Source organism: Mesocricetus auratus, unplaced genomic scaffold (assembly GCF_017639785.1).
Source record: "Mesocricetus auratus isolate SY011 unplaced genomic scaffold, BCM_Maur_2.0 Super-Scaffold_100018, whole genome shotgun sequence".
Classification (NCBI taxonomy): domain Eukaryota; kingdom Metazoa; phylum Chordata; class Mammalia; order Rodentia; family Cricetidae; genus Mesocricetus; species Mesocricetus auratus.
In genome coordinates, this window is record NW_024429199.1 from 34,196,490 (window position 1) to 34,221,497 (window position 25,008).

Below are 25,008 nucleotides of genomic sequence, written 5' to 3' on the forward strand. Positions count from 1 at the left end.
GGAACTCATAATTGGGGAGCAGGTGATGCGGCATGAGATGCCAGAGGCCGTATATGTGCCTCTCAGAACCCAGTGATGTCTGAAGTGGACTCTCCTCCCAAGCCATGAGAGGTGACCAGGTGATGGAAGTTACCTCAGGTCAAGTACAGTGCACACTAGGAGGGATGCCTCTGGCTCCCTGTTAAAATACATTTCATAGAAAATTCACACACACACACACACACACACACACACACACACAAGTTGTTACCCAAATTTCTAACACAGCTAAACAGGAAAATGGCCTTTAACATTCTCTGTAAGTGTACTTGGCAAGGGATACACAGATAAAGTAATTTAAAGTATGAAAATGAAGAGTTACCTTACCAATATTTCTAAGTAGATTATTTTATTTAAATTCCTTATATGTTCTGCGAGTTGTGGCACACACCTTTAATTGAAGAAGAGGCATGTGGATCTCTATGGGTTCTAGGCCAGCCTGGTCTACATTGTAAGTTCCAGGTCAGCCAAGATTGTTTAATTATACCATACTTCAAAAAAAAGTCAATGACAATAAAAGTTCCTTGCACATTACTGGAAACAGATTTAAGCTCACATATAATATTCCAATCACACCCTACTTAAATAAATATCACCAAGTAATCCTGCCTGAATGATTTTGCTGCCACGTTCTTTTCTTGCCTTTATTTTATGGCCTCTTGAATTTAACACCAGCTGTAACTTTTGGAAGGGGAGTCATCTTTAATGGGGATGAAAGCACTCAACTTGCAATCAAAGGATGTAGGGCTCCAACTATCTAAGCTGCAAATTGGTCTGTGTTCACAGAGAATGCTTTGTTCCCAAGATGCGGAGGTCAAAAATGTTCTGCTTCTTGGATTAACACATTATGTTTTATTTACAAAAATGGGACATAAAGAAAGAAAGAAAATCGGTAGCGATTGACAAAGAGGAGAAGATGGAGATGGGGGAGGGAGAAAGCAAAACAGATCTACAATTTTCACTCATATTTAAAATTACAATGGTATGCATTTCTTAAATAGATGGTAAACTAAATAAATATCTCACAATACTGAATTTTGGGAAGCAACACATTCATACTGACCTCTATGTAAAAAAGTAATTCTTTTCTTTATGCTGAAATTCATTTTGATTTCAAATAATAACCATAGGCAGAAATCCTTGAAAGTCTAACTGGTTTTGATTTGGTCTCCTTTAACATGACATGAACTATAGTTCAAACTCCAGCTGTTGCAGAAGTAGTTAAGATGTAACAGAATTTATTTGAATCTATGAATTTAAATGTATTCCTATTCCCTTTCATCATGATTTGTATTTCTTTACAGCAGACAATTAAATGTGGATTTAAAGGTTATGCCTTTCTTAGTAGATTGATCAAAAAGAAAGGTGAATAAGTCAATCTCTTAAATCAATTTGACTATCCCTCATATTCAGTGACAGTGAGCAGAGAAACCCATCATGGGTGCTGTACTCTGGCCACTAAACCTGCTGGAGGAAGGAAGAGGGAGGGACCTTAGGAGTAACAGGCCTGTCCCCTGGTCCTTAGGCTGGAATGCTTATGCTCATCCCAGCTTATGCCACACTTCTCTTACTCCATCTCTTCAGATGACTGCCTCTACCAGAGACCTCCTCAGGTCAGATATCACCATCTTACGGATGTCCCAGCTCTCTCTCTCTCTCTCTCTCTCTCTCTCTCTCTCTCTCTCTCTCTCTCTCTCTCTCTCTCTCTCTCTCTCTCTCTCGTACTCACACTCACTCTTACACAGAAACATACACACATAGGCACATAAACACACACACACACATACAGACACACAGATATAGGCACTCACTCACACTTTTTCTATTTTTGTCTCTGTCTATCTCTCCCTCTCTCTCTCTCTCTCTCTCTCTCTCTCTCTCTCTCTCTCTCTCTCTCTCTCTCTCACACACACACACACACACACACACACGTGCATTTAACTTCCAGCCTCTCCCTCATGGTGAAACTGACCACTTCCTTAACCTCATAGGATTTGTAATTCTTGTTAGACATCTATTTCTGTATTTAAAAACCTCTAGTACTTAACTTATCTTTAAATGAATAACAGAAATGATGATGGTAAGGTAGGCAGGAAATAATGCATCTTGTTCTCAGTTGAAGTTGTAGCTATGCATCATGGGGACAATAATATGAATGCAGCTGAAGGAACTGAACGTATATAGGGCTATGAAGAATCTCTCTTAGCAGGATTGGAGGCATGTCTACATGATCTGGTCTGGTTAGTCTCCACTGTGCCCCAAAGTTCCTTAAACTCAGGGACATATTTTCTGCCCTACTCTTTATCACTCTGGACCTGGTGAAAATGTAGCTCATGGTGGTTCACTGGGGGTCTTCTAGGAACTCAACCAATTAGCTCAGATAAGGAGAGAACACATATTCCCAGGTAATCAGGGTTGACCTGTGCTCAGTCAAATCCACTCAGCCCAGTTTCCTGCTCTATGAAAAGAAAACAAGACACTTTCTGTAGCATAGCCTATAGCATCATGTTCCATTAGCTTCTTGTAGTTATGCTATGTATCTGTGTGTCTAGTGATGAATCTACTCTCTAGCCAGGGTGGTCTTAACATTCCCGTTAACTCTGCTAAGCTCCTGTGAGCAGATCCCAACTTCCCTTTAATTAACACATTTATTTTGGCAAACCTATAATTGTCAATTATTTTGTCGCCTCTTTGAGACAAAAATCCCCCAGCTGCTTACCAGTTTTTATAACCTTAGGATTCCTTTCTTCTTCAGTCTGGGAGGCATCCCTTTTGAAATGTATGCTAAACTTTGCCTCCTGGTTTCTGTGAGAATTTATGAGACTAATTTATATAATAGACAATAAACAAAACCAGATGGCCTAGTCACCCAGACCAACCTCTCCATGGTGCCTTGTAGTATTTTTTGCAATGTTTCACTTGGCCAATAAAAGCCCACTTTCTTTTAGTTCAGCACAGTTGAGTTCACTGTTTTTCACATACAGTGATAATCATGAATAAAGAAAGACTTTTTGTGTGTTCAGGTCTCGGTACCTCTTAGGAGACATGTATACTAAAATTTAATAGATACTACGTCCCTCATGGAAGATATGACTGCTCCAGAAGGCGAACATGTTTTTAAAAACCCAACCTTCTAGATAAAATGTCAGTGGCATCCACTTGGTGAACAGCAGGGTTTTTTATACTTGGGAGTGAGATGGTTTTCCACAAATGCTATTAATTTGGGATAGCACTGGGAAAATACTCTGGCCAAATGGGAGCTAAATGAGAAAAATATCCCAGGAGCAAACGCAGCTAAATTGATCCGTTACCTCATATCATACAACTCTTGTAATGGTTTGACTATAATGTTGGTACCACATTTGTTGGGAGTACAGCAAGAAAGTCCTTGCACCCACAGATCACTAAGGGAGATGGGGAATGTTAAGAACACAGGATTGTCTACCTAATGGGAAAGATGGAAAATCTGTTCTTCCATTCAGAAAGATGGGGATTGCAGGTGATTAATAACCCCATGATCTGTTTTATCTGTTGAGCCAAACCAAATCAAGCTCCTACAACCAGGACTGGAAGTAGCTAGTAATCTAAATGGCCCTTATAACCAGGCGCTCCCTCAAGCTCTTACAACTAGGACCAGAGATAGTTTTTGTTTGTTTGTGTTTTGAGACATGATTTCTCTGTGTAACATCTCTAGCTGTCCTGGAACTAGTTCTGTAAACCAGGCTGGAGACCAGAGATCCTTAATAGTCTAAATGACCTTTACATTTTCCGTAGAGCTGGAGGCCCCACTCCAACTACTCACAACCATGACAAGAGGTGACTGACAGCCCAAATGATCCCTACAGTATCTGTATGGTCAAGACCAGGCCAGGCCCTTCCTTAAGCCTTTAAGCTAGTACAGGTAGCCTATCTCTAGAGCCCATCTTGTTGGAAGAAATAACATGTATCATGAGTCATGTTTCAATGTAAGTACACTTCCTTGTGCACCAGGGACTGTATTACACCAGAAAATTACTTTCTAAAGTGTTCTATGCTTAAATCTGTTGTTAATAAAGCATCTGGCATCAGACTCCCTGAAGTCTTGATCCTGGTTGATGAAGTCCATCTAAACTGAGTTTTTATTCTCACCTCCTCACAGGTCCTTTCACTGCCATGACCACCTGCAGGGTTCCCCTCACATGCCAAGCGCTTGGTGTGAAAATCTCGGCATTCAGGTTTTGTTGTCTCTGGTGTGGACAATTATTACAAGATGATTATATTATTTAGCACTATGAGAACTAGACATGGGAACATGATTGCCTGAACCCAGCAAAACTTGAGATAATTTCTGAAAACATTTCATCTCTGTTCCATGAAAGCAAGGGACGGAATCTTCAGACTAGGAAATGCTCAGTGAACTTTAGCTGTAGTCACTTTCCCTGTGCAAATGCACAAGCGGGAGCTTTCATTCCCACAACTTTCTCCTGTCTAGTAAAGGGTAACCACTAATGGGTAGCTAGTTATGGTGGCTTCAAGCAGACTTTCACTTCTCTTAATTGCTATGCTTGTAAATATTTCTGAACTCATTTGTGAGACATTGTCTTCTTCTCTCCTCACCCCAACCCCTCAATTGTTTTAGTGATGGATGGGCAGACAGAGATGAAGTCATTGAAGGCTATGAGGTGGAAGCCAATGGAGGAATCACAATAAAGCTGCAGTCTCCAGAGGTCAGGTCTTTCGATGACTACTTCCTGAAGCTGAGGCTAGATACCAACACAAGGAATCCTTGGTTCCCCGAGTTCTGGCAACATCGTTTCCAGTGTCGCCTACCTGGACACCTCCAGGAGAACCCCAACTTTAAAAAAATTTGCACAGGTAACTGTTGACAAAGTAACAACTCAGTGTGGGTCATCTTCTCTACTTCCATTATAGTCTGTGAATGTGAATAAGTTGTATCAGGGCTGGGGCTTCAAAGGAGAATAAATGAAAGTCTAGCTTATAAAAGAGCTTAAATAAAATAAATGTACATTGCCCTCTCTCACCATGGATTTATGTTCCCACGTTTTAGGAAGACTAGTCTCGGGTGGAGCTTGTGACAAAAATAAACAAAAGAAGTAGATGACAAGCCAACAGAACAGTTAGACATTCAGTATTTGAACTGGAGGGGAAAAGTGGTTTTGTACACTTATGTGATAGTAGCCACAGACACATATAAGCAACATTGATTTGGTCCTTTCCTCTGTGATTGCTTTAATCTACGGGTCAGGGGAGGAGTCGGTTGCATCATCTTAGGCCATGAAATGAACATGATGTTTGTGGATACAGGTGTCAAGAAAGTGCAGTCTCACCTGGTCGCCAGAGGGTGGCTTCCAGTTGGACAGCAGCTGCTGGCGCACTGAAGCGAGGAGAAAGAGTAGCATGTCTTCCCAAGTTGTTTGGGGGCTTGGTGGACCCCAAAGGATGATGTTTTCCCTTAGGAATTATTTAGCTTAGACTTATAACACTGTAACTATTATGTGAATTATCATTATTGGGTAGGGAAATTGCTGCCTCTTATCATTTTCAAGTATGATCTATGATGCAAAAAATAAATAAATAAATTGTCTTTGCCCTATCATAATGCCATTCTAAGCCATTTGATCATACAAAGATGATATAGCATGAAGATTTACACATAATGATGGATTGTACTCTACTAAAGGTCTCATTTTTTTATGGCACAAAAAAGTGTGGGTGTCCTGGATTGAGGTTAGCAGATACTTGAAACATCCTAGAAATTAATTATTCATATAATTTTCATGTGTAGAACTTGTGTATAGAAGCAATTGAAAAGAGAAGAGTATAATCTATAACTCTTGACCTGTAAGCATGTATTTTCTTTGGGCATATCAAAGTGAAAGAGATAAGTAATCCAAGACAATAAGCTTTCACAAGATAGGGTAAGAAATATTTATTGCACAAAATATTCTATTTTCAATAATACTTAAATTTGATACAAGAAAAGTTTATAAACCAATACATGTAAATAGAATATGGTAGCTCTAACTTAGTCATTTTTAAAAGAGTTCTTTGGGGGAAACTTTTTGTTATAAATCTGTTTCCGTTCTAGGCTTTTAGAATATCTGCAGCATGGCTTACAGGGAAATTGAGAATACAACCTACCTGAGAGGCAGGAGGAAGGGGTGGGAAGGTACTACACAATGAGCCTGTTTGCCATGCACATATTTTGACTTTTTCCTTCTCTAATAAAGACTCACAGAGGGTAAGAATTCCAAAAGTCCAATAAATTTTCTCAATCAGTCTCCTTATTTACCAACCTGTCATGTTTAGAATGAGCAGTGGCAGTATTTCTCTCTCTCTTTCTTTCCCATAGTAAACAGAAACAATGGAATTGGGGTAGTACACAATGCCTGAATCTGTTTACCTGGCTTTTCTAAGAAATGCTTTAGTACTTAAACTGTAACATCTGTGAAGACAGGTCTTGCATCTGTGAGATAATTCTTCTTAGCTAAATGATCATCTAGCTTGCATTTTCTTAGAGTACAGACTATTACTTTTGTATGAGATATATTTCTTTCTGTCAATAAGTATTTAATAAGCACCTACCATTGTAAAGGGCTTATAACTCAACTTAAGGAAAAAGACTGAAATAGACTCGAAGGAAGAGGAACAGAAGTACAGGAGGAGGAGATCAGCAGCAGCAGGGGGCGAGGCATGTTCATTATTACCTGATCACACGAGCTATGGAGAAGGTAAGAACCACTGGACTCAAAGGACTGCAGTTGAGGAAGGACGAGTGGAGAAAACCTTGCTGGGAAGAGGACTATAGACTTGAAGGTGATGAGTGTCAGCATCCCAGCTTTAGCAGGAGCTTCCCTGAAAGAGGGAAGAGGATGTGAACCCTGGCCTGGTGGAAGGGCAATAACGAGGCCAGTGCTGTTGGAGTCAGTGAGAGCACAAGCTTGGAGGAAATGTGGAAGGCCTGGCCAGAGGAAGGTACCAATGAAGTCCCCTGAGAGCAGAGCCGAGAGCAAGCGTGTGAGGCTGTGGCGAGGGCGGGAAGACGGAAACTGAGATTAGCTTCTGGGTTATCCTGAACGAGATCCTGGATGGGCTGAAGGGACTGGCTGACAGAATGTCGAGCATGGCTTTGCTTTGAGGAGGTAGAAGTCACCCACCAAGACCTGCAAAGCTGACCAAAAGAAAGCAGCTTTGGATCACGCAATAATCTGACTGTCTTCTTCAGTCAGAAAATTCAACAAGTCACACAAAACACTAACTTGTGAGTACTTTAAAATAACCAGGAAGACAATTGAATTTGCATTTATGGAGTTGGTAAAAAAAAAGAACGCGATGTAGAACAGTACTGGCCAATAGAACTTTCTGCAGGAACGGAAGTCCACCTGGATGCTGTCCACTAAGTGCTACTGGCACATAACTGTGGCTTGTGACATGGAGGAGCCAAAAATTAGTTCATTTGTCTTTAGTGAATTCAACTTGAAACGTGGTGAAGGGAAATGTGACTGATGCATTTGACAGTGCTGATTAACAGTATCAAGAAGGAACTTATCACGATGTTTCAGGTCTGTAATTCTAGCATTCTCGAAACTGAGGCAGGAGGATTAAGAGTTTGAAGCACCCTAGGCTACATAATGATACCTTGTCTTAAAAATAACACAAATCACCAGACTTGCTACAGCACACCTTTAATTCCAGCACTCGAGAGGCAGAAGCAGGAGAATCTCTTTGACATCAAGACAAGCCTGGCCTACAGAGTGAGTTCCAGAACAGCCATGGCTACACAGAGAAACCCTGTCTATAAAAACAAAAAACACACAAGTAAACAAAACCCAACAGCAGTTCTCTGCAGCTAAGAAGACCAGAGTTCAGAACCCAGCACCCAAGGGACAAACTGGGTATTCCTTTTTTGTTTGTTTGGTTTTGGTTTTTTTTTTGTGTGTGTGTGTGTGTTTTGTTTTTACGAGACAGGGTTTCTCTGTATTGTTTTGGAGGCTGTCAGTCCAGCCTGGCCTCGAACTCACAGAGATCCGCCTGTCTCTGCCTCTCGAGTGCTGGGATTAAAGGCGTGCGCCACCACCGCCCGGCCCAAACTGGGTATTCCTACAAACACTCATAGCCCCAGCTCTGAGGAGGGGGGGACAGTGAGATCACTGAAGTTCTCTAATTAAAAGCAAGTTTCAGATATAAGAAGAGATAGATATAGGTAGAAAATGTTGGAAGATGACACCTGGAAATACTTTTTAGCCTCCACACAGGCATGAGCACCAGCACATCCATGTGCATAGACTCACACAGACACACATAAATAAGTATAAAAGTCTTAGGGCATTGGAGAGATGGATCAGTAGTTAAGAGAGTGTATTGCTCTTGCAAAGAGCCCCCCAACACACACACAATTTTAAAACAACAAAATTGAATCTTAACAAATAAATTAATTTTGGAAGTGGTGCAAATTGCCAATGATAACAAAAATATTGATAGGAAATAGGCAACTGGTGAATACTGTGCACACTGCATGAAAATACTGTCAGTTTCATCGCTCTGTGACAATAGCACTTGAGAAATTATGGTGTCTGGATAAAACACAAGGTTAGAGAATTTTATGATTCCAGCTAAGCTTTGGTACCTATTTCCACGAAGTAGCAGATCCCACAGATCACACCACTGCACAATGAACACATTGACCATAAAAGACCCCTTTCTCAACATTGCCTCTGTGTACACTACAATTCCAAAACTGTGTAGCTTCCCTGCCTTAGCTAAAACCCTCTTTATCTCAGGAACTATGCAAACATTTGACTTTGTTCTGTGAGATCCAGGTGTAATGTTGTATCATTCCTCTCAGGAGGAAAAAATACACCGTGCATTCCCTAGGCTGAGTTCTGTTATTTAATTGAATTAAACTATTGTTCTGTCAGGGTCATAGACTACAAGGTTATAGAGAATATTCATCAGTTATCTACTGATACAGTACACCTTCAAAACAAGCCACCATCAAGAGTTGCTATATTAAATAGCAATAATTTGTTTAGTTTGTGAATCTAGGGGTCACCCTGGAGATTTTGCTGCTCTGGCCCTCATGTCTCAGGGCTAGAGTAGACTGGGGACTGGAAGACCTCAGAGTTCTTCTGCAGGATACTTGCCTCCTTCTGATTCATATGTCTTTTCTGGAGGTGAGCTCAGATGGTTTCACAGCACAGAAGTGGGGTTCTAAGAAGCAGATGGGAGTAGGTTAAGGCCATGAACACTTGAACTTGGGACTAATAAATTGAAGGTTAATTGAGATTTAAGAAGTAAGGAAAAATTGGGTATGGTAGGTCCCTCCTAAAGTTCTAGCCTGGGTTCTAAGCCAGCCTGTTTCAAAGAGCAAATGCAAAGGAGGGGTGGACAGACATAACATTTTCCTCAACTCTGATTGACAGTCAGCTTTTTGGTTGATCTTTGGGATTGTGACTTACCACTGGAGCCAAACTTCCAAAGGGAAAAAGAGAAGTTACACCCTACGACACCATGGATGAAAATAAATGAGGACTATCTTAGCTAATAGGAACTGAATGCGGCTAGTCTTCTTTGATCTCTCTTCCATGATAGGAAAATCCAAAGCGGAAAGTCTACATAACTGGAAAACTAATAATAAAGCAAACTTATCATAAAAAGAAGTACAGTCTAAAAATTAATGGCAGTCTCCAAGCTACTAGTCTGCTTACTAGGAGTCTGGAAATGCTATTTTACCAGATACCTCATTCTGTTTTGTTATTGTAACAAAATACTACAAGTGGTGCAAATTACCAATATAGGAGGTTCAGTTTTTCAAGGTTCTAGAGGCTGCACATCTACAAGTGAAGGGGTACATCATCCTGTGCATGGTGTGAAGAACAAGAGGCCTTGAGAGAATGGGGACAGCCTTAAAGTCTTTTATTAATCTCCACTCCCCCCCCCGCCACTTTGTAATGACCCCCTTCACGCAGTTTCTTGAAGATCCAGTTGCTAAAGTTTCAGTTTATCAGTTTATTAATACTGTCAATTTCAATTAAATATCAATGTATTTTGAGGGGACATCCACACTAGTATGGCTTTGCCATCAATATCATACAAGTCATTTACTGGTGAGCATTACCACCAAATTATTTCATTCTACCTTGGACAACAGACAAACACAAGAGTACACTTTCTAAAAAGCATTGTTCCCATTTGCTTCCAACTGTATGAATGAGAAATTAAGTAGAAAAATAAAACCAAAATTGTGACTATAAATGGAGTATACTTAAAAAAGAGGCCGAGGACACATTAAGTTCTGTAAACTTATACACTTAATTAACACACTGCCCTACCACAAAATTATATACGTGTTTCTAAGAGATCCCTAGCTACCATGGTTTTAGTTTGGTAATTACATGTTTAGGAATCTATTATAAGGGAACACTCTAAAAATAGTAACAGCAACAGCCAAGAAAAACCCTTTGTCTCATATTCATTGTTTTTTAATAAGAGAAATTGGAAGCATCCTAAATGTCCAACAATAAGATAAGAATGGCTAAGTAATTATAGTGCTTTAATGGGAAAGAATATTACAGAGCTATTAAATGGGGACTATAAAGCCAAGCTGCAATATCAGAAGCATGGGAGGTATAATCCTCCTGAATGTGAGATACTGAATTATGCACACTGTGATTATCACAATGCAATCAAAATGGAAAAACACTGAGTGTCTCAAGCAGTGCTGGTAGGAGTTGACTTTTGGAACATATCTTCATAGTGAACTTCTAGAAGATCAATTCCACTTCTGGAAACAAAATTTCTAGAATGGAAAGGAATTAGTTAGAAAGACTTTCTTGTTACTTCAATGAAGAATTTTGCTTAATGTGTTGATGGTCTAGAATGTATAGGATGAGAAGTGACTAAACTAGATATTATCTATATGCAAAATGTTACATAGCCATTGAAATTTTAATGGCAAAGAAATCAGTATTTATCCCTGGCTTACAAATGGACTTTGGGTGCCCATCCCACAGTGAGAGATGCTCTCTCAGCCTGGACTCTTGGGGGAGGGCCTAGGCCCTGCCCTGAATGAAATGACAGACTCTGGATATCCTTCATGGAGGGCCTTACCCTCCCTGGGGAACAAAGTGAGAATTGGGCGGGGGGCTGCAGAGTTTAGTGGGGGGGCGTGGGAAGAGGAGAGGGAGAGGGAACTGGGATTAACATGTGAAGCAACCCTGTTTCTAATTTAAATTAAAAAATCTAAAAAAAGGAGATTCATAAATCTAAGAGAAAAAGCAACATTTGTGTTTAAAAGGTCATTTGTCATATGTCAAGTATATGTCTTAAAATTATGTGAAAAGATGAAAATACACCAAAAATTTATCAGTAATTAATTATGGGAAGATAAATTCCATAAAAATATGCTTTACAAGCACTTTTTCTTTTTCTTTCCTTTTGTTTTCTTTTCTTTTTCTATATTTGAGACAGGGTCTTGCTGTGTATCTCCTACTACCTTGGAATCACCTTGTAATTATGGAGACCAGACTGGCCTCAAACTTGCAGAGATCCACCTGCCTTTGTCTCCTGAGTGCTAGGATTAGTGGTGTGTACCACCACACCTGTCACTGCTTTGCTTTTAAAATAAGAAAAAAATATATGAACACTTCTATAGTAATGCAAAGCAAATGTCTTTTAACACTATGTACATGTGGTTAAGGATCGATTATTTCCTCTGGTTTTCACACTTTTGGATGAGGTTATGTTAAACTTACAACTTCAAGAACTGTATTTCTATGAGATGATCAATATTACTGTCTTTCTCTGGTCACATATGACCAACAATAGTAATATAACTTAAGGTTTGTGTAATACAGTCAACCCCTCATATCTGTGGGTTCCACATTTGCACACTCAACCTAATGAGGAGTGAAACTATTCAAGGAACATTGCATCAGTACTATGTACAGACTTCTTCCTTGCCATTATCCTTAACCTATATCATAGAATCTACACTGTCTACAATATTTTAGCTGATGTGAAGATATGGTATTCATATACAGGAGTATATGCTTATTTTACGTTCCACTTTTACTCTAGTTTATATAAAAGACCTGATTTTCCTTAGGTTTTGGTGTCTGTAAAAGGGGATTGTTCTAGAATTCCCTTTCAGTAAGCAAGAGACAACAGTAATTCCAGTTGTAGTATTTCCTTGCAAAGAAACTCAAATTATTTTATTAAATTTGCTAAGCATCTGTGTGAAATAGATACTATTATCATGTTACAGTTATTGGACCTGAAACTTGGAGGTTAAGGTAGGGCATCCATCAGCTAACAGAAATGTAAATGAGTCAGTGAGGCATCTACAGTTACTTTCTAGCCCAGATCCCCACCAGGAAGCATCCCAGGGACCTGTCCAATGCTTCTTGTTAGGAAAGATAAAGTACTATTCCAATGCAAACATGATACAAATCCTATCAGTAGGTAAGTCATATACTACAAGAGAATGACTGATTTGCATAATGTCACTCTTTCCACTGTCCGCACACTGATTAAAATTTTAGGAGTTAGGCTATGTCAGTTTGTGCTTTTCCAACACATCTCCAAATCCCCTGATGAAATCAACCAATTAAACAGCGATATGGACTTTGCATAAAGCACTTTTTAATTAGCCTTAGTGATTTTCAAATCACTCAGCCTTGGCTCAGTACCCACAGTCTCCAAATCAGCAATCTAAGGCATGTAAACTCTATTTACAAAGCAAAATCTGAAATGATGCTTAATAAAGGTTTCTATGGAAACTAACGGAAGTGTCATACAAAAAATAAAAACACCAGAAGTTTAAAATGGATGATAGAAATGTAGCTATCAATAATCTGGAAAGGTTAACATGTTAATTCCTCTTCTTTATGCTAATGCTAATTTTCATAGGTATACCTGCATTTTTGGTTATAGGACTATGATGCTCATTTGATATGCATGACTCTCAAAATGCATAAGAATAATACAGAAAGTGAAAGTTCATATTAGTCAATAATATTATCTCATAGAAATATGGAGATTAAATCTGAAATGTAATATAAATTTACATGAATGTATCATGGATATACTACACACACAGACTGTCAATGGTAAATTTCTAGGGATTTTGCAACAGAAAAGATCAATACATTTTGTGAGTTCATTCTAAATGAAAAGTTAAAGCCCTTTGCCTTCCTTTGGACTCAGAACACAAGGTAATGTTTTCTGAAGTTTTCCTCGGAATGAAGTGCACACAAATATGTTTATGAATGGTGTAATCCCTCTTCAAGATAGCATCAAGATTGAAGCACAGTCAAGAACAGTGTGTGGATATGTAAGGTGTTGCTTCCTGCTGGTCTAATTAAGCAAGCTCAAGCTTTCACCTTGGCAGGGACGTGTCCTGTCACAGTTGAGAACTTTAAACATTATTGTACATGGCTGCAGAGATCTAATTTTGTTACAGGGCCCCAGGTTACAGAATTCTTTCCAAGAGATCCTTTCATAAAACACAGTGACCTTGACAAGCCACTAACTGACCTGAAACTTGTCTGAAGTCAATCTCATAACCTTCCAAACTTCTTTTCTCTTTGAGTTGCAAATGGGGCGAGCTGGGTCTCACAACAATGGGAAGTCTTGGTGGGGATGAGAAGCCTCAGCAGGGACAGGAAGCCATGGTGGGGATGGGAAGTCATATAGTTTGTGTCTGTCTGGTTAGTGACCATGGAGAAGCTGGTTCATCTTCAGTTGCCAGATGCATTAGAAAAGTCCAGGTACCCTTCCATGCATACTCCACAACTATTTATGGGTTGATGGAGCACAAGCAGGGCAGAGACTGTTGTGGCTGGGAAGGAAGGATGGACGCCATGTGATGGAGTGCCAATTATTTCAGACAGCAGGCAAAGCATTCCCCAGGATATATGCTTCTGCAATAACCCTATGAGATGGGTCTCATTTGTCCCATTCCTAGATAAAGAAAGTGACAAGTGGCATTTTAGTGCAGTGAACTATACCCAAAATTCACACAGATAGTTTATGCAAGGCATGGACTCTCTCAGTCCCCATATTTGATCTAACTGAAAAATCTTCTATGTTCCCCTTACCATCTGGCAACCATCTGATTTTAAGAAGTGAAGGGAAGGCTGGCTGCTGATGGTGAATACCTTTAATCCCAGCACTAGGGAGGCAGAGACAGGCGGATCTCTGTGAGTTCGAAACTAGCCTGGTCTATAGAGTGAGTTCCAGGAAAGCCTCCAAAACAACACAGAGAAACCCTGTCTCAAAAACCCCCCCAAAAAATAAAGAAAGAAAGAAAGAAAAAGAAAAGAAAAGTAAGAAAAAAAGAAATAGTGACAAAAATAATTTTATGTTCGGATGTCACCATGTCACCACAACATGAGTAATTGTACTAAAGGGTCACAGTATCAGGAAGCTTGAGACCACTGTTCTATGGCCATATTGGATAATTAGTAGAGATGGTAATTATTCTGTAATATTAATATAAAAATCTACAGCAGACACATTGGTTTAAATGGCACAGACCTATTACATTAAATGTTGTTGGGCTAGAAGCCTGAGAAGGATCTCACTGATCTAAAAGAAATTGTTAATGGACTCACATTCTGTGATGAAATGCCTAGATGAGAGTCTGGTCTGTGCTTTCTCTGGAGGCCACCTGTATTGCTGGGATCATGGCCCTGTTTCACACTGAAAGAGAGGAGCACTGTGTTCCTCTGAATGTCTTCCTCAACAACACCTGTCTCTGACCACGAGCAGGGAGGGCTTTCTATTGGTAAGAAGAATTCATGTGGTGAAATGGAGCTCAACCAAATAATTCAGGACAGTCACCCCATCTCAAGAGCAGATTGATTGTGTTATTCTAGAGTTCATTTCATCGTGTAATACAATTTTTCTGCACGTTCAGCAGCGAGGATGTAACATCTTTGAAGGACCTTTGGTTTATCCTAGATGTCTAGACAGTGCGTCTAGACAGAGCAAGGATAAGACTCCCTAAACCATCTGTTTGTTTGTTTGTTGTGTTGCTAGGGCTTCAATCCAAGGCTTTCTGCACCTTAAGCAAATACCACTCATCTGGGCTTGGCCCTTCCAGATCCTTTCTATTGGCTACTTTTTTAAGTCTCTCTGGAGCTGTAGCCCTGCCTTTGGTCCCAGAGGATGAGACTGGGTGTGGTGTAGAAGAGTCAGGGGCTTTTCAAGTCATTTTTGTTGTATGTTAAACCATATCAGCAATTGAAGACACGTGTGCCCAGCATTTAATCTCAGGAAGGTTTCTTATTTCCTACCAGCCTCTTCAGCCCCATGTGTTACAGACTATTCCTCTCATGTGGATGTATTTTCTTTCTGGTCCCCAGCACGTAGGGAATCCAGAAAAATTTTAAATCCTGAGGTACCATTGCCATTTTTAGTTTAGACTGCTAGATGATAGGTACCTAACATTCTTAATAAAATTGCCAAATTATGTAGTTTCTTTTTAACTAGTTTATCAGTCATGACACATGCCAATAGTCATGCCGAAAATTCCTTGTAGATGGGACCCATTTTTGTAGACTTAATTTTAGGTGCGTTGAGTCTAATTTCTAATGAATGTCACAGGTTCATTTTATTCTTACCAATTCATTCCTCTCAAAGATTTATGAATGCCAAATTATTTCCTTGATTTATAACAAAAAATATGTTTTCTTAGTCCTAGCCATAAATTTGAATGCTTATTGACCTTTTTGCTTTGTTTTTGTTTTTTTGTGTGTAGCACAAAAGCTTCTTGGTGTGATCTTTTCCAGACAGAAATGAGAGTCAATTTCATTGTCATCTCTGCATATTTAATGTTCCCAATTCCTCGCCTAAACACGCAAGCTCATTTTAGAATGTGTCTGGTGTCCAGTTGGAGCATGTGACAGTGCTGCGGATCGTTTTGCCATTGAAGATTAGAACCCTGTCATACCCTGTTCACACCTTGTCAGATATCTTATATTTTATGCTTCATGGTTGCTTGCAATGTTACAGTGTACTGATGTGGGATGCCCCTCTGTATGCTGTGAAGATGCTTTCTTACAGTTGGTTAATAAAGAAGCTGATTTGGCCAATGGCCAGGCAAAATAGAGCCAGGTAGGAAATCCAAACAGAGATACCGAGAGAAAAAAAGGCAGAGTCAGGGAGCAGTCACATAACCACCAAAGGGATAAGGGGCCAAAATATTACCGTCAAACCACAGTCATGTGGTAATATACAAATTAGTAAAAATGGGTTACTTTATTTGTGAGTGCTAGTCAGTAATATTCCTGAGCCATTGGCCAAACAATCATAATTAATAATAAGCCTCTGAGTGTTTATTAGGGAACTGGCAGGCTGGAGAGAAGCCTCCATTTACAGTATACCTCCCACCTTTAGAACAAATCCTGAATTAGTCCAGTAGGCTCATATAGAATATACTACAATAATAAATGACTCTTGATATCTAAGAATAGTAAATGTTTTACTCATGCTGTATATGCATTTATTATATGTTGGCTACAAAATATATTCTGTGTCCTTTGTGTTCTGGATTGCCACACATAGAAAGCTCCTATCTGGAATCTTGATAGATTGGATAATGAAGAAGAGCATGACCAATTGTGCTACAAAATGTGTCACTTCCACTAAAACTTCACTGACCAATGCAAGGCCTGTTGTGAAGCAAGTAGAGAAAGTCTCCCTCATGGGATGAGAGCATCCACTAATAAGAAATACTACAATGTATTCAGATATTGTTGGGATTAGTGTAATAGTTCTTTATTCCAAAGCTAGTGAACCTTATGTGTATGTAATACATGATTACCGGTAATTTGTTTTTCAGAATTTTGAACTTAGCTGTATGGAAATGTGTTTAGAAATTCTTTGCAAAAGACTTAGTGGAATTTCCTTTTTCCTTCATTGAGCTCTTTTATATTAGCTGTTTAAGGCAGTGGATGATGGAGTCAGAATTCCCAGTATCAGAAGGATTTGTCAACAATGTACCCTTTACTTTCCAGTCACGGTAAAACGGAGCAATCATCAGCTAAAACTGTACTGAGTTCTGTAGTTTTCACTACTGACATTGTCTTTGCTTAAAGGCTTTGAGAAAATCTAGAGTGCATTCTTCCATCTTCTTAGAAGAACACATTGAAATGGGTTCCCGACACAGCAACTTGTCTGTATGGAGATGTTCCACTTACAATGACTGATAAAGCAAAATGTAATAAGGTATCTTGTCTTCCACGAGGCATGAGAGACCCGCTCCCCTCTCTACACGAGAGCCATGTGAAGGAAAACGTACATTCACATTCGCATGATTCAGTACAGAAAGGGTTTAATATCTCTATTCCTCACTCCCTCTTCATAGGTTTTTATTCTTCTCATATCACAGCAGTAGAATAACTTCAGCCTCATTTCAAGGAACAATCATACTCCTGAGAAGGCAGAAATCTGTTTCAAACTTCATTTTACCTCAGGGAAAAAAAACCATAATCTTGAAAAGGATATTTCTGTGGGCCTTATTGATTCATCCTTGAGTCCAGTAGGGTTGGGGAAGCAAAAGCATGGGGCTATCTGACCTGTCATCCATAGGTAGTGCTGTGTCATTGGCTTAGTATGAGTTCTCCTAATTCTACCACTCTCTTCACTTTTGAACCACTCATTACCATCTGCTGCATACTGGCATCTTTGAACCTTCCCTAAGGAAAACCTGGATATTCTTCAGCCATTGACAGTCTTCTCTCTTAGACCCCATTTTGCTTAAACTTGGCAGTGGTTCTCAACATGTGGGTCACGACTCCTTTGGAGGTCAAAGGAGTCTTTTATAGGGGTGGCCTAAGACCATTGGAAAACACAGACATTTGTTATGATTAATAACAGCAGCAAAATTACATTTATAACACAGTAACAAAAGTAATTTTATGGTTGGAGTCACCACAACATGAGGAACTGTATTAAAGGGTTGCAGCGTTAGGGAGTTTAAGAACCATTGGCTTAACGGTTATGAATGTATGCTATAGCTTTTATGCTATCCTGCCCAGGCAAAACGACCAGGGATACCTGTGTATGTGCATACATGAGTGTGTTACAAGGAAATGAATTTGTTGACAAAATGTGGCATTGAACATTGCTGGGAGTCTCTGACCTAAGTGTCTAACTGCCTCGAAATTCTTGAATGGATCGTTTACCTACCCTCTCTAGCAGTATGAACTCATGAGTGGAGTTTGGGGTTATAAGAAATGAATTCACACCTTCTGTGGGGTTTAGGGATCCCAAATGGTTAGGATCCCATGATGTGCCTCCTTTTTGGTAGAAGTGTAGTGCTGTGAAATGAGGATGCTGGGATGGATATGCCATGAGTCTGGTGAATTAGAGAGAGTAGTCAAAGACAGATGTAAAGAAACTAGGCACCCCAAAAGACCAGAGTAAAGATAAATAAACTGTAGCTCCAGATGAGCAAAACAGGCTAGAGCAAGTGTGCCAAGTAGTCAGTTATTTTGCTATCATCCTCAATAGATTATTTATAACAACGTTTGTACAGGGGTAGGGAGTGGAGATAAATAAACTGTAGCTCCAGATGAGCAAAACAGGCTAGAGCAAGTGTGCCAAGTAGTCAGTTATTTTGCTATCATCCTCAATAGATTATTTATAACAACATTTGTACAGGGGTAGGGAGTGGGGGCAATCTGGTGGAAAATTGCCCTTGAAGGATATCCTTGAAGTTCAGCTGGCTGCTTGAGAAAAAATGGTTTGTATATGATGAGATACCATGAAAATCAAAACGAATCATTCTGTTGGAATAGAGACAGCACACTCCCTAGTTATCATTTCAGTAAAGTGACGATTCCTTTATTTGTTACCTATCAGAGGAAAGTGCACTGTGGTCCAGATCCCATGAAGTATGAAGTCCAGATGTCTTTAGAATAACTTTTTAATCTCCCTTCTGTGGAGGATGTCTAAAAATTCATGCCCCATGCAGATTAGCTGGTGAGAGATGTGTTAGTGTTTTACCACTGCCTTCGCACATTATGGCAAAGTTCTCAGGTCAAGATAACACCCTTTGTTATATAATGGTTTTGTGGGTCAGGAGGTGCAGCTCAGCATGGGGCAGCTGAAGTTTATTTAGCATCCTATCAGTCTGGTAAGGACTCTGTTCCCAGGTCATTTAAGTTATTGGCTGAATTCTATACCTAGACTCTAAAGTCCTGACATCTTTCTTTTGTTGCTACCTGTCAGCCAGTAATACTTCCTAGAGGTTGCCCCATATATATTTTTTCACATTTTCCATATGATAGTCTGATTATAGTGGGTCATTCCCCTCCTGTGTGTGACATCTCCTAGGTGTACTTTGACCAACCTTCTCTGACTAAAAGCAGACATGTGTAATGAACATTCTTCCAGTCATCCTGGTCCCAGAGCAGCATCAGTCCCAAATGAGCATGCAGGATGCTATATTAATTATGAAACTGTTGGCCATTTCCTATGGTTTCTTACTGACTAGCTCTGTCTTAATTATTGATCCATAACTACTACTATCTCTCTCTCTCTCTCTCTCTCTATATATATATATATATATATATATATATATATGTGTGTGTGTGTGTGTGTGTGTGTGTGTGTATGTGTGTGTGTGTTTGTTAAGAGAAGCTTTCCTTGAGAGGAGCCTTCCCGCCCGCCTGGTTCCAGATCCGCATCAGTCCCAAATAAACACACAGGAGGCTATATTCATTATGAAGCTGTTGGCCTTGCTTGTTTCTTACTGGCTAGCTCTGACTTAAGTAATTACCCCATAATTGTTAATCTAAGTATGTCTCTTACCGGAGAGGTTTCCGGGCTTCCTACCCCAATGGCGTTACATCTCGACTCCCTGTGTTTCTCCTTCCCAGAGTTCTCCTGGACTCCTAGTCCCTCCTATCTTGGTTCCCTATAGGCTCAACAGTACTTTATTGACAAATGCACAGGACTTCCCCCAACATATATGGTCTTATCTTACCAAGGACGCCAGCCTCATGCATCCTCTCTCCCCTGGGATCACATGGCAAATCTCTACCCTTTACTACATTTCCCAGAATCCTCCTCAATTCCTAGTCTCACCTATCTTGCTTCCCTATTGGCCAACACTGCTTTATTTATCAACCAGTAAAATAAATATATAGACAAAAGGATTTCCCCCATCAGGCACGTCTTTCCAGTTTTGTTGTCTCCTGCAGTATAGATGGAACCAATTTGAATTGGTTATCTATGATAACCTGATTTATATACTATAACCCTGATTTTAGGGTGCTATCTTTAAAAGCTGTGAAACCCTTGCCTGTCGAGCATAATTATCAAGATTCCAGGGGTTTCTTTATAGACATCTATAGAAAGACATCCCTTTTCCTTTAAAATTTTAAAAGCTGTTTATGACTCCTTCTCTGTTTCCACAGCACAGAGCTGCCCTTAAAAGGCACTGTCCTATTCTGAAGAAATGGAGTAGGTGGCTGCTTTCTTCTGACATGGCTGGACTGTAATCCTTTAGAGGGGCTGCCCTTGACACCTAAATAACACTAACTCAATGTGCTTTATATTGGTGTTTGCTTTTTGGAGTCTATCTTTTTATTTAAATAACATTTTTCGTCTATTTTACATACCAACCACAGTTTCCCCTCCCTTCTCTCCTCCGGTGTCCCCACCCCCACCCCCATCCCACCCAGATTCCTATCTATACCCTTCCACTTCTGCTCCTCAGTATCCATTCAGAAAGGAGCAGGCCTCCCATGGGCTTGAACAAAGCAGCAAGGCTGGACAAGGTAATCCAGCCTGGAGAATAGGTTCCCAAAATCCAGCTAAGCACCAGGGACAGGTCTTGATCTCACTGCTTGGAGCCTTACCAAGAGTCCAAGCCACACAACTGTCATACACATGCAGAGGGTTGGATTCTGAATCTAGGTGAGTAACTCTCATGTGGGGATTCTTTGGTTAATGACTCTTCTTCACTAGACCTCATCTTTACATATTATTTGGGACAACGGTCAGGGAAGGAATTTAAAACAGATATGGAGGATTGAGGAGATAGCTCAGTGGTTATAATACTTGCCACATGGCATTCTCATTCCCATAACTCAAAAAAAAACCCTGAACGGCATGGTGGCTACCCATCCAGGGATTCATGGAGCAAGTTGCCTAGCTAAACTGCCAGAATCTGTGAGCTCCAGGTGTAGTGAAAGACTCTGCATGAATCAAAAAAAGCAATAAAATGAAGAGCTGAAGGTGAGAATGTAATTATATCACTAGACCCAAGATAAAAGATAAATGGGTGTTCGTTGGGGAAAATTACACAGAAAAAAATACAAAGAACCACCAGAGCATTTCCCCGCTCTTCCTGCTGGATCTTCTGACCCACCAGAAAGACTGAGCAAAGGAAAGTCAAGCCTCAAGCTCCTCTTTTTCCACTTCCCTCTGCTTGAAGCCACACCCAAAGGGGTATGGCTGCTGTTTCAGGTACACAAATCAGATGCCTACAAAGAGTTATTGAGGAAGACATCTGATGTGATGTCCTCAGGTATATCCTCATAACACACACACACGTGTGTGTGTTCATACACCTACTAATATTTATTTGCACATGCTCACCACATACACACATACGTATAAATAAAAACTAGAATTAACCTGAAGTACCCAAGTAGATTTTACTGTATTTTCTGATAGCTGCATGGGAAAATATAGATGCAGAATAGTTTGCTGTCACCCAGTAAGCAAGCCTCTGTGTCCCTGGAAAGAGACCTTTTCTGACACAGAGAATGTGGTGTCCCTAAGAGGGGGCTAACTCTTCGGTATATGGTGAAAGGATGGACATGGTATGCAGGTTCAGAAAGTAGGTGGCAATTTTGTCCATTTTATCCTTAGTAACACATTTTCCTTCACCCAACTTTCTTGTTCAGTATCAATTTCCCTCAAATGGAGATGAACTGAGAAGTAAGTCCGACAAGATTATTGTAACACCCTTAATCTTCAGGCTTCTTTTTCCTTCAGTCATTTGCTGCTAATTAGGATTTCTGTCAGGAAGTAAACAGTGGTCGAGAGGTGGAAAGCAGTTAGAGTCAAGTTTAATATCAGTCTTATTGTAAGGTTTGGGGAAAGAGAAGGTGATAGCCAATGACCAGAAAGAGTGGAGCTCTTGGGTCATCCTCACTAAACTGCAGGGTCTCAGCGTTGGGAACTAAATGTCTCCCTTACCAATCTGTGGATGGCCTCTGACTTCAAAGTCTGAACATGAATTCAGACTGGTGATGTTGAAACCTTACCTTAAGCATTCTTTCTCATTTTACAGGATAAAGAACCCATATCTAAGATGACTTATCATGTGCATATGGCCATATAATACAGATACTAGGTAAACTGACTCATTGGGTGTCTAGAAACGTATTCTATTATCTTCCCTGATATGTGTGAGAAAGATGCAGAGCTTGTAACTGACTTAGAATTGCAATAGCCAATACAGATGTACTGAGAGCAGAATCAAAATCCTTTCTCTGTATGCAATTCTTATCAGCTTGTTATCTGGTGGAGTATGGAGCTGTACAAGGCAGCAGGTGTAGTATGTTGGGTAGATCTATGAGTGGAAAGCTCCTAATCCATCATTATCTGTATCTTCACAGGTTGTTATTAAAGTGTCTTGATCCACTGTTTCCTATTAATAAATCACCATCAACTTGAGGCTTTTGTCTTGACAATCTCATTTTCTCCTTGTTCAGGTCTATTCCATGTTTCTGGTAATGTAAGTACAGACTTTATTCTTGTGTGAATTCCCATCTAAATAATTTCTCTTCATTTGAGAGTCCTTTTCCCTTTGAATTCAACTAACATTTAATGAGAAAAAATGTCTATTTCTTTGCTTTCTCATTGTTAAATATGATTCTCATAGATGGCAGAGAGTGGTCTTATAGATTCTATCTGCCTTCAGTTAGGAATAATTTAAGAGTGGAATACAAGATCTCTTTCACTAACTGACATTTTGCAAATGAAATCTGTGGCCTATTGAACTTCATTATAACTTCATGAATATTGGAAAACTTTAAGATTTGGCTGTGGTTTTGAAACTCAGCCAGGAAGTACCTAGTAGTGTTATAACTTGTGCTTCTGCAATTCTCTTTCTTTCACTCGGTTTGAAGTGCCTGGCTCATTGTTTTTTCTCTCTCCAGTAATAGGCATATGAATTGGTAAATGGAAGACTTACTATGCCTATTTTTATAAGTAGGAACCCAAAGTGTCAATGAAGTGACATAAACTAACAAAGACCACATAATGTGTCTTTGTGCCCCAAATTTCTCTCTGGGAAAGTTGCATTCACTACCCAGATGTCATTTGTCTGCCCTCTATTGTGCTAGCTATGTACTCAATATCAACTTCTGATTCAACCAATAATCCCAACTCCCATGGCCCTCCTTTTTTTCATGTGCCTTCACATGACTCTTGCCAAGAAATTCTTCTTACTCCACTTAACGAATATGATTCATGATCTCTGAAGCATGTGAGACTTCCAAAGTGCTCTACACTCTAAAAGTAGCAAATCTTTTTGTTTTCAAAGGGGGTTTCTATGATGGTGTCCAGTAATCAGAATTTAATAAATGAACTCCAAAAAGGCCAGTGTTGATAGTAATTGAGAAACTCTGATGAGAAGAAGCAAAGTTAAGGAAAGTGTTAGAATATCAAGCCCCTGGACCAAAGGTAGTAGATTCCACACCATACTTAGGTGGAATTTCCAAGGAAAAGCTAGAAGCTGGATCCCTTTCCTACTGAGTTATTGAAGTGCGCTTTCAAGAATGAAGGAGGGAGACAGAGTTAAACTGGGAGATAAGCTAAGAAATTTCTCATCTGGAGATGAACGTCTGTTGTATTCTATGAGGCATGATCTGAAGGGCAGGAAGCAGCTCCTGTTTTTCATGATCAACAATATTCTGCCCTCTAGAATGTTGCTGATAAAGGTGATAGCGACAAGTGTCCAGATACAAACACCATAGCTCTACAGCTAAAAGCCATCATCTTTGGAACATTTTAGTCTTGTTTTTCTGTTGTCAGTTTTACTCATCCGGCTCACTAAAACATAGATCATCCATGTTCCACCCACATTTCTCATGGTGTTGATTTAGTTCTGCTGTTAAGGAACTTCTAATTCTGCCCCATGTCTTCACTATTTATATATAGTTCCTGTGCTGAATAACAAACAGTCTCATGTCTAACCTCCTCCATGAGGCTTTTTAGGTGTCCATACTGATTGGCTCTTTTTCTTCAAGCTGGACCTCCACTATTTTGCCCTTTGTATGTACAATTAACACTGAGTTAGACATATGCAGCTTGCTTCTTGGCTCACTGAATGAACAGTTTTCAAAGTGACAATGCAATCGTTGCAGTACTAAATTCCTTTTTTGCTGTTGAGTAACTTCAACGAATGATCTGATATTGCCATTTGAATTCGATTCTAACCGCTATTAGAAGTTTCTACTATTTCACATCCTGATAGATTTATTCCATCAGGGACATGACCATGTGTGAGCCTTGGACAATTCTGTCCTAATTATATCCAGTCCATGAGCTTAAAATGAAATGTAAGTCTGCTTCGGCCTTTAAGGGATTTGAGGAACATTCTTACTACTTAGACTGCAAGAATTGCCTGAACTTCTCTTTTTCACTTTCCCCCCATTTTTATACAGCTTTTTATTTCATCTCTACAGACACGAAGAGCTCCTAATTTGACTAATACATTAACTAGACACTTCATCTTATATTACAGTTTTACTTAGGAATCTGAAATGATAGCTTATAGTAATCATATTAAGCTTTATTGGAATGTTATGAAATGTGTTGTAGTCACCATCAGTAATAACTACTCTCAGTTAGATCATCATCCCATCCCTGGGCTGTCAGTCATCCTGTAGAAGAATAATTGAGATATGTAGGAGTTACTGTACAAATACTCAAACTACA

General features: G+C 39.7%; 1 protein-coding gene across 3 annotated transcripts in view; it reads left to right on the forward strand.

Moving 5' to 3' along the window:
• Grm1 (glutamate metabotropic receptor 1) overlaps positions 1-25,008 on the forward strand; it is a 367,695-nt gene that overhangs the window by 269,367 nt on the left and 73,320 nt on the right. For all 3 annotated transcript variants that reach the window (XM_040758193.1, XM_040758192.1, XM_040758191.1), the window contains one exon: positions 4,658-4,893. In XM_040758193.1, the coding sequence (XP_040614127.1) occupies positions 4,658-4,893 (236 nt within the window). The remainder of the gene's footprint in view (positions 1-4,657; positions 4,894-25,008) is intronic.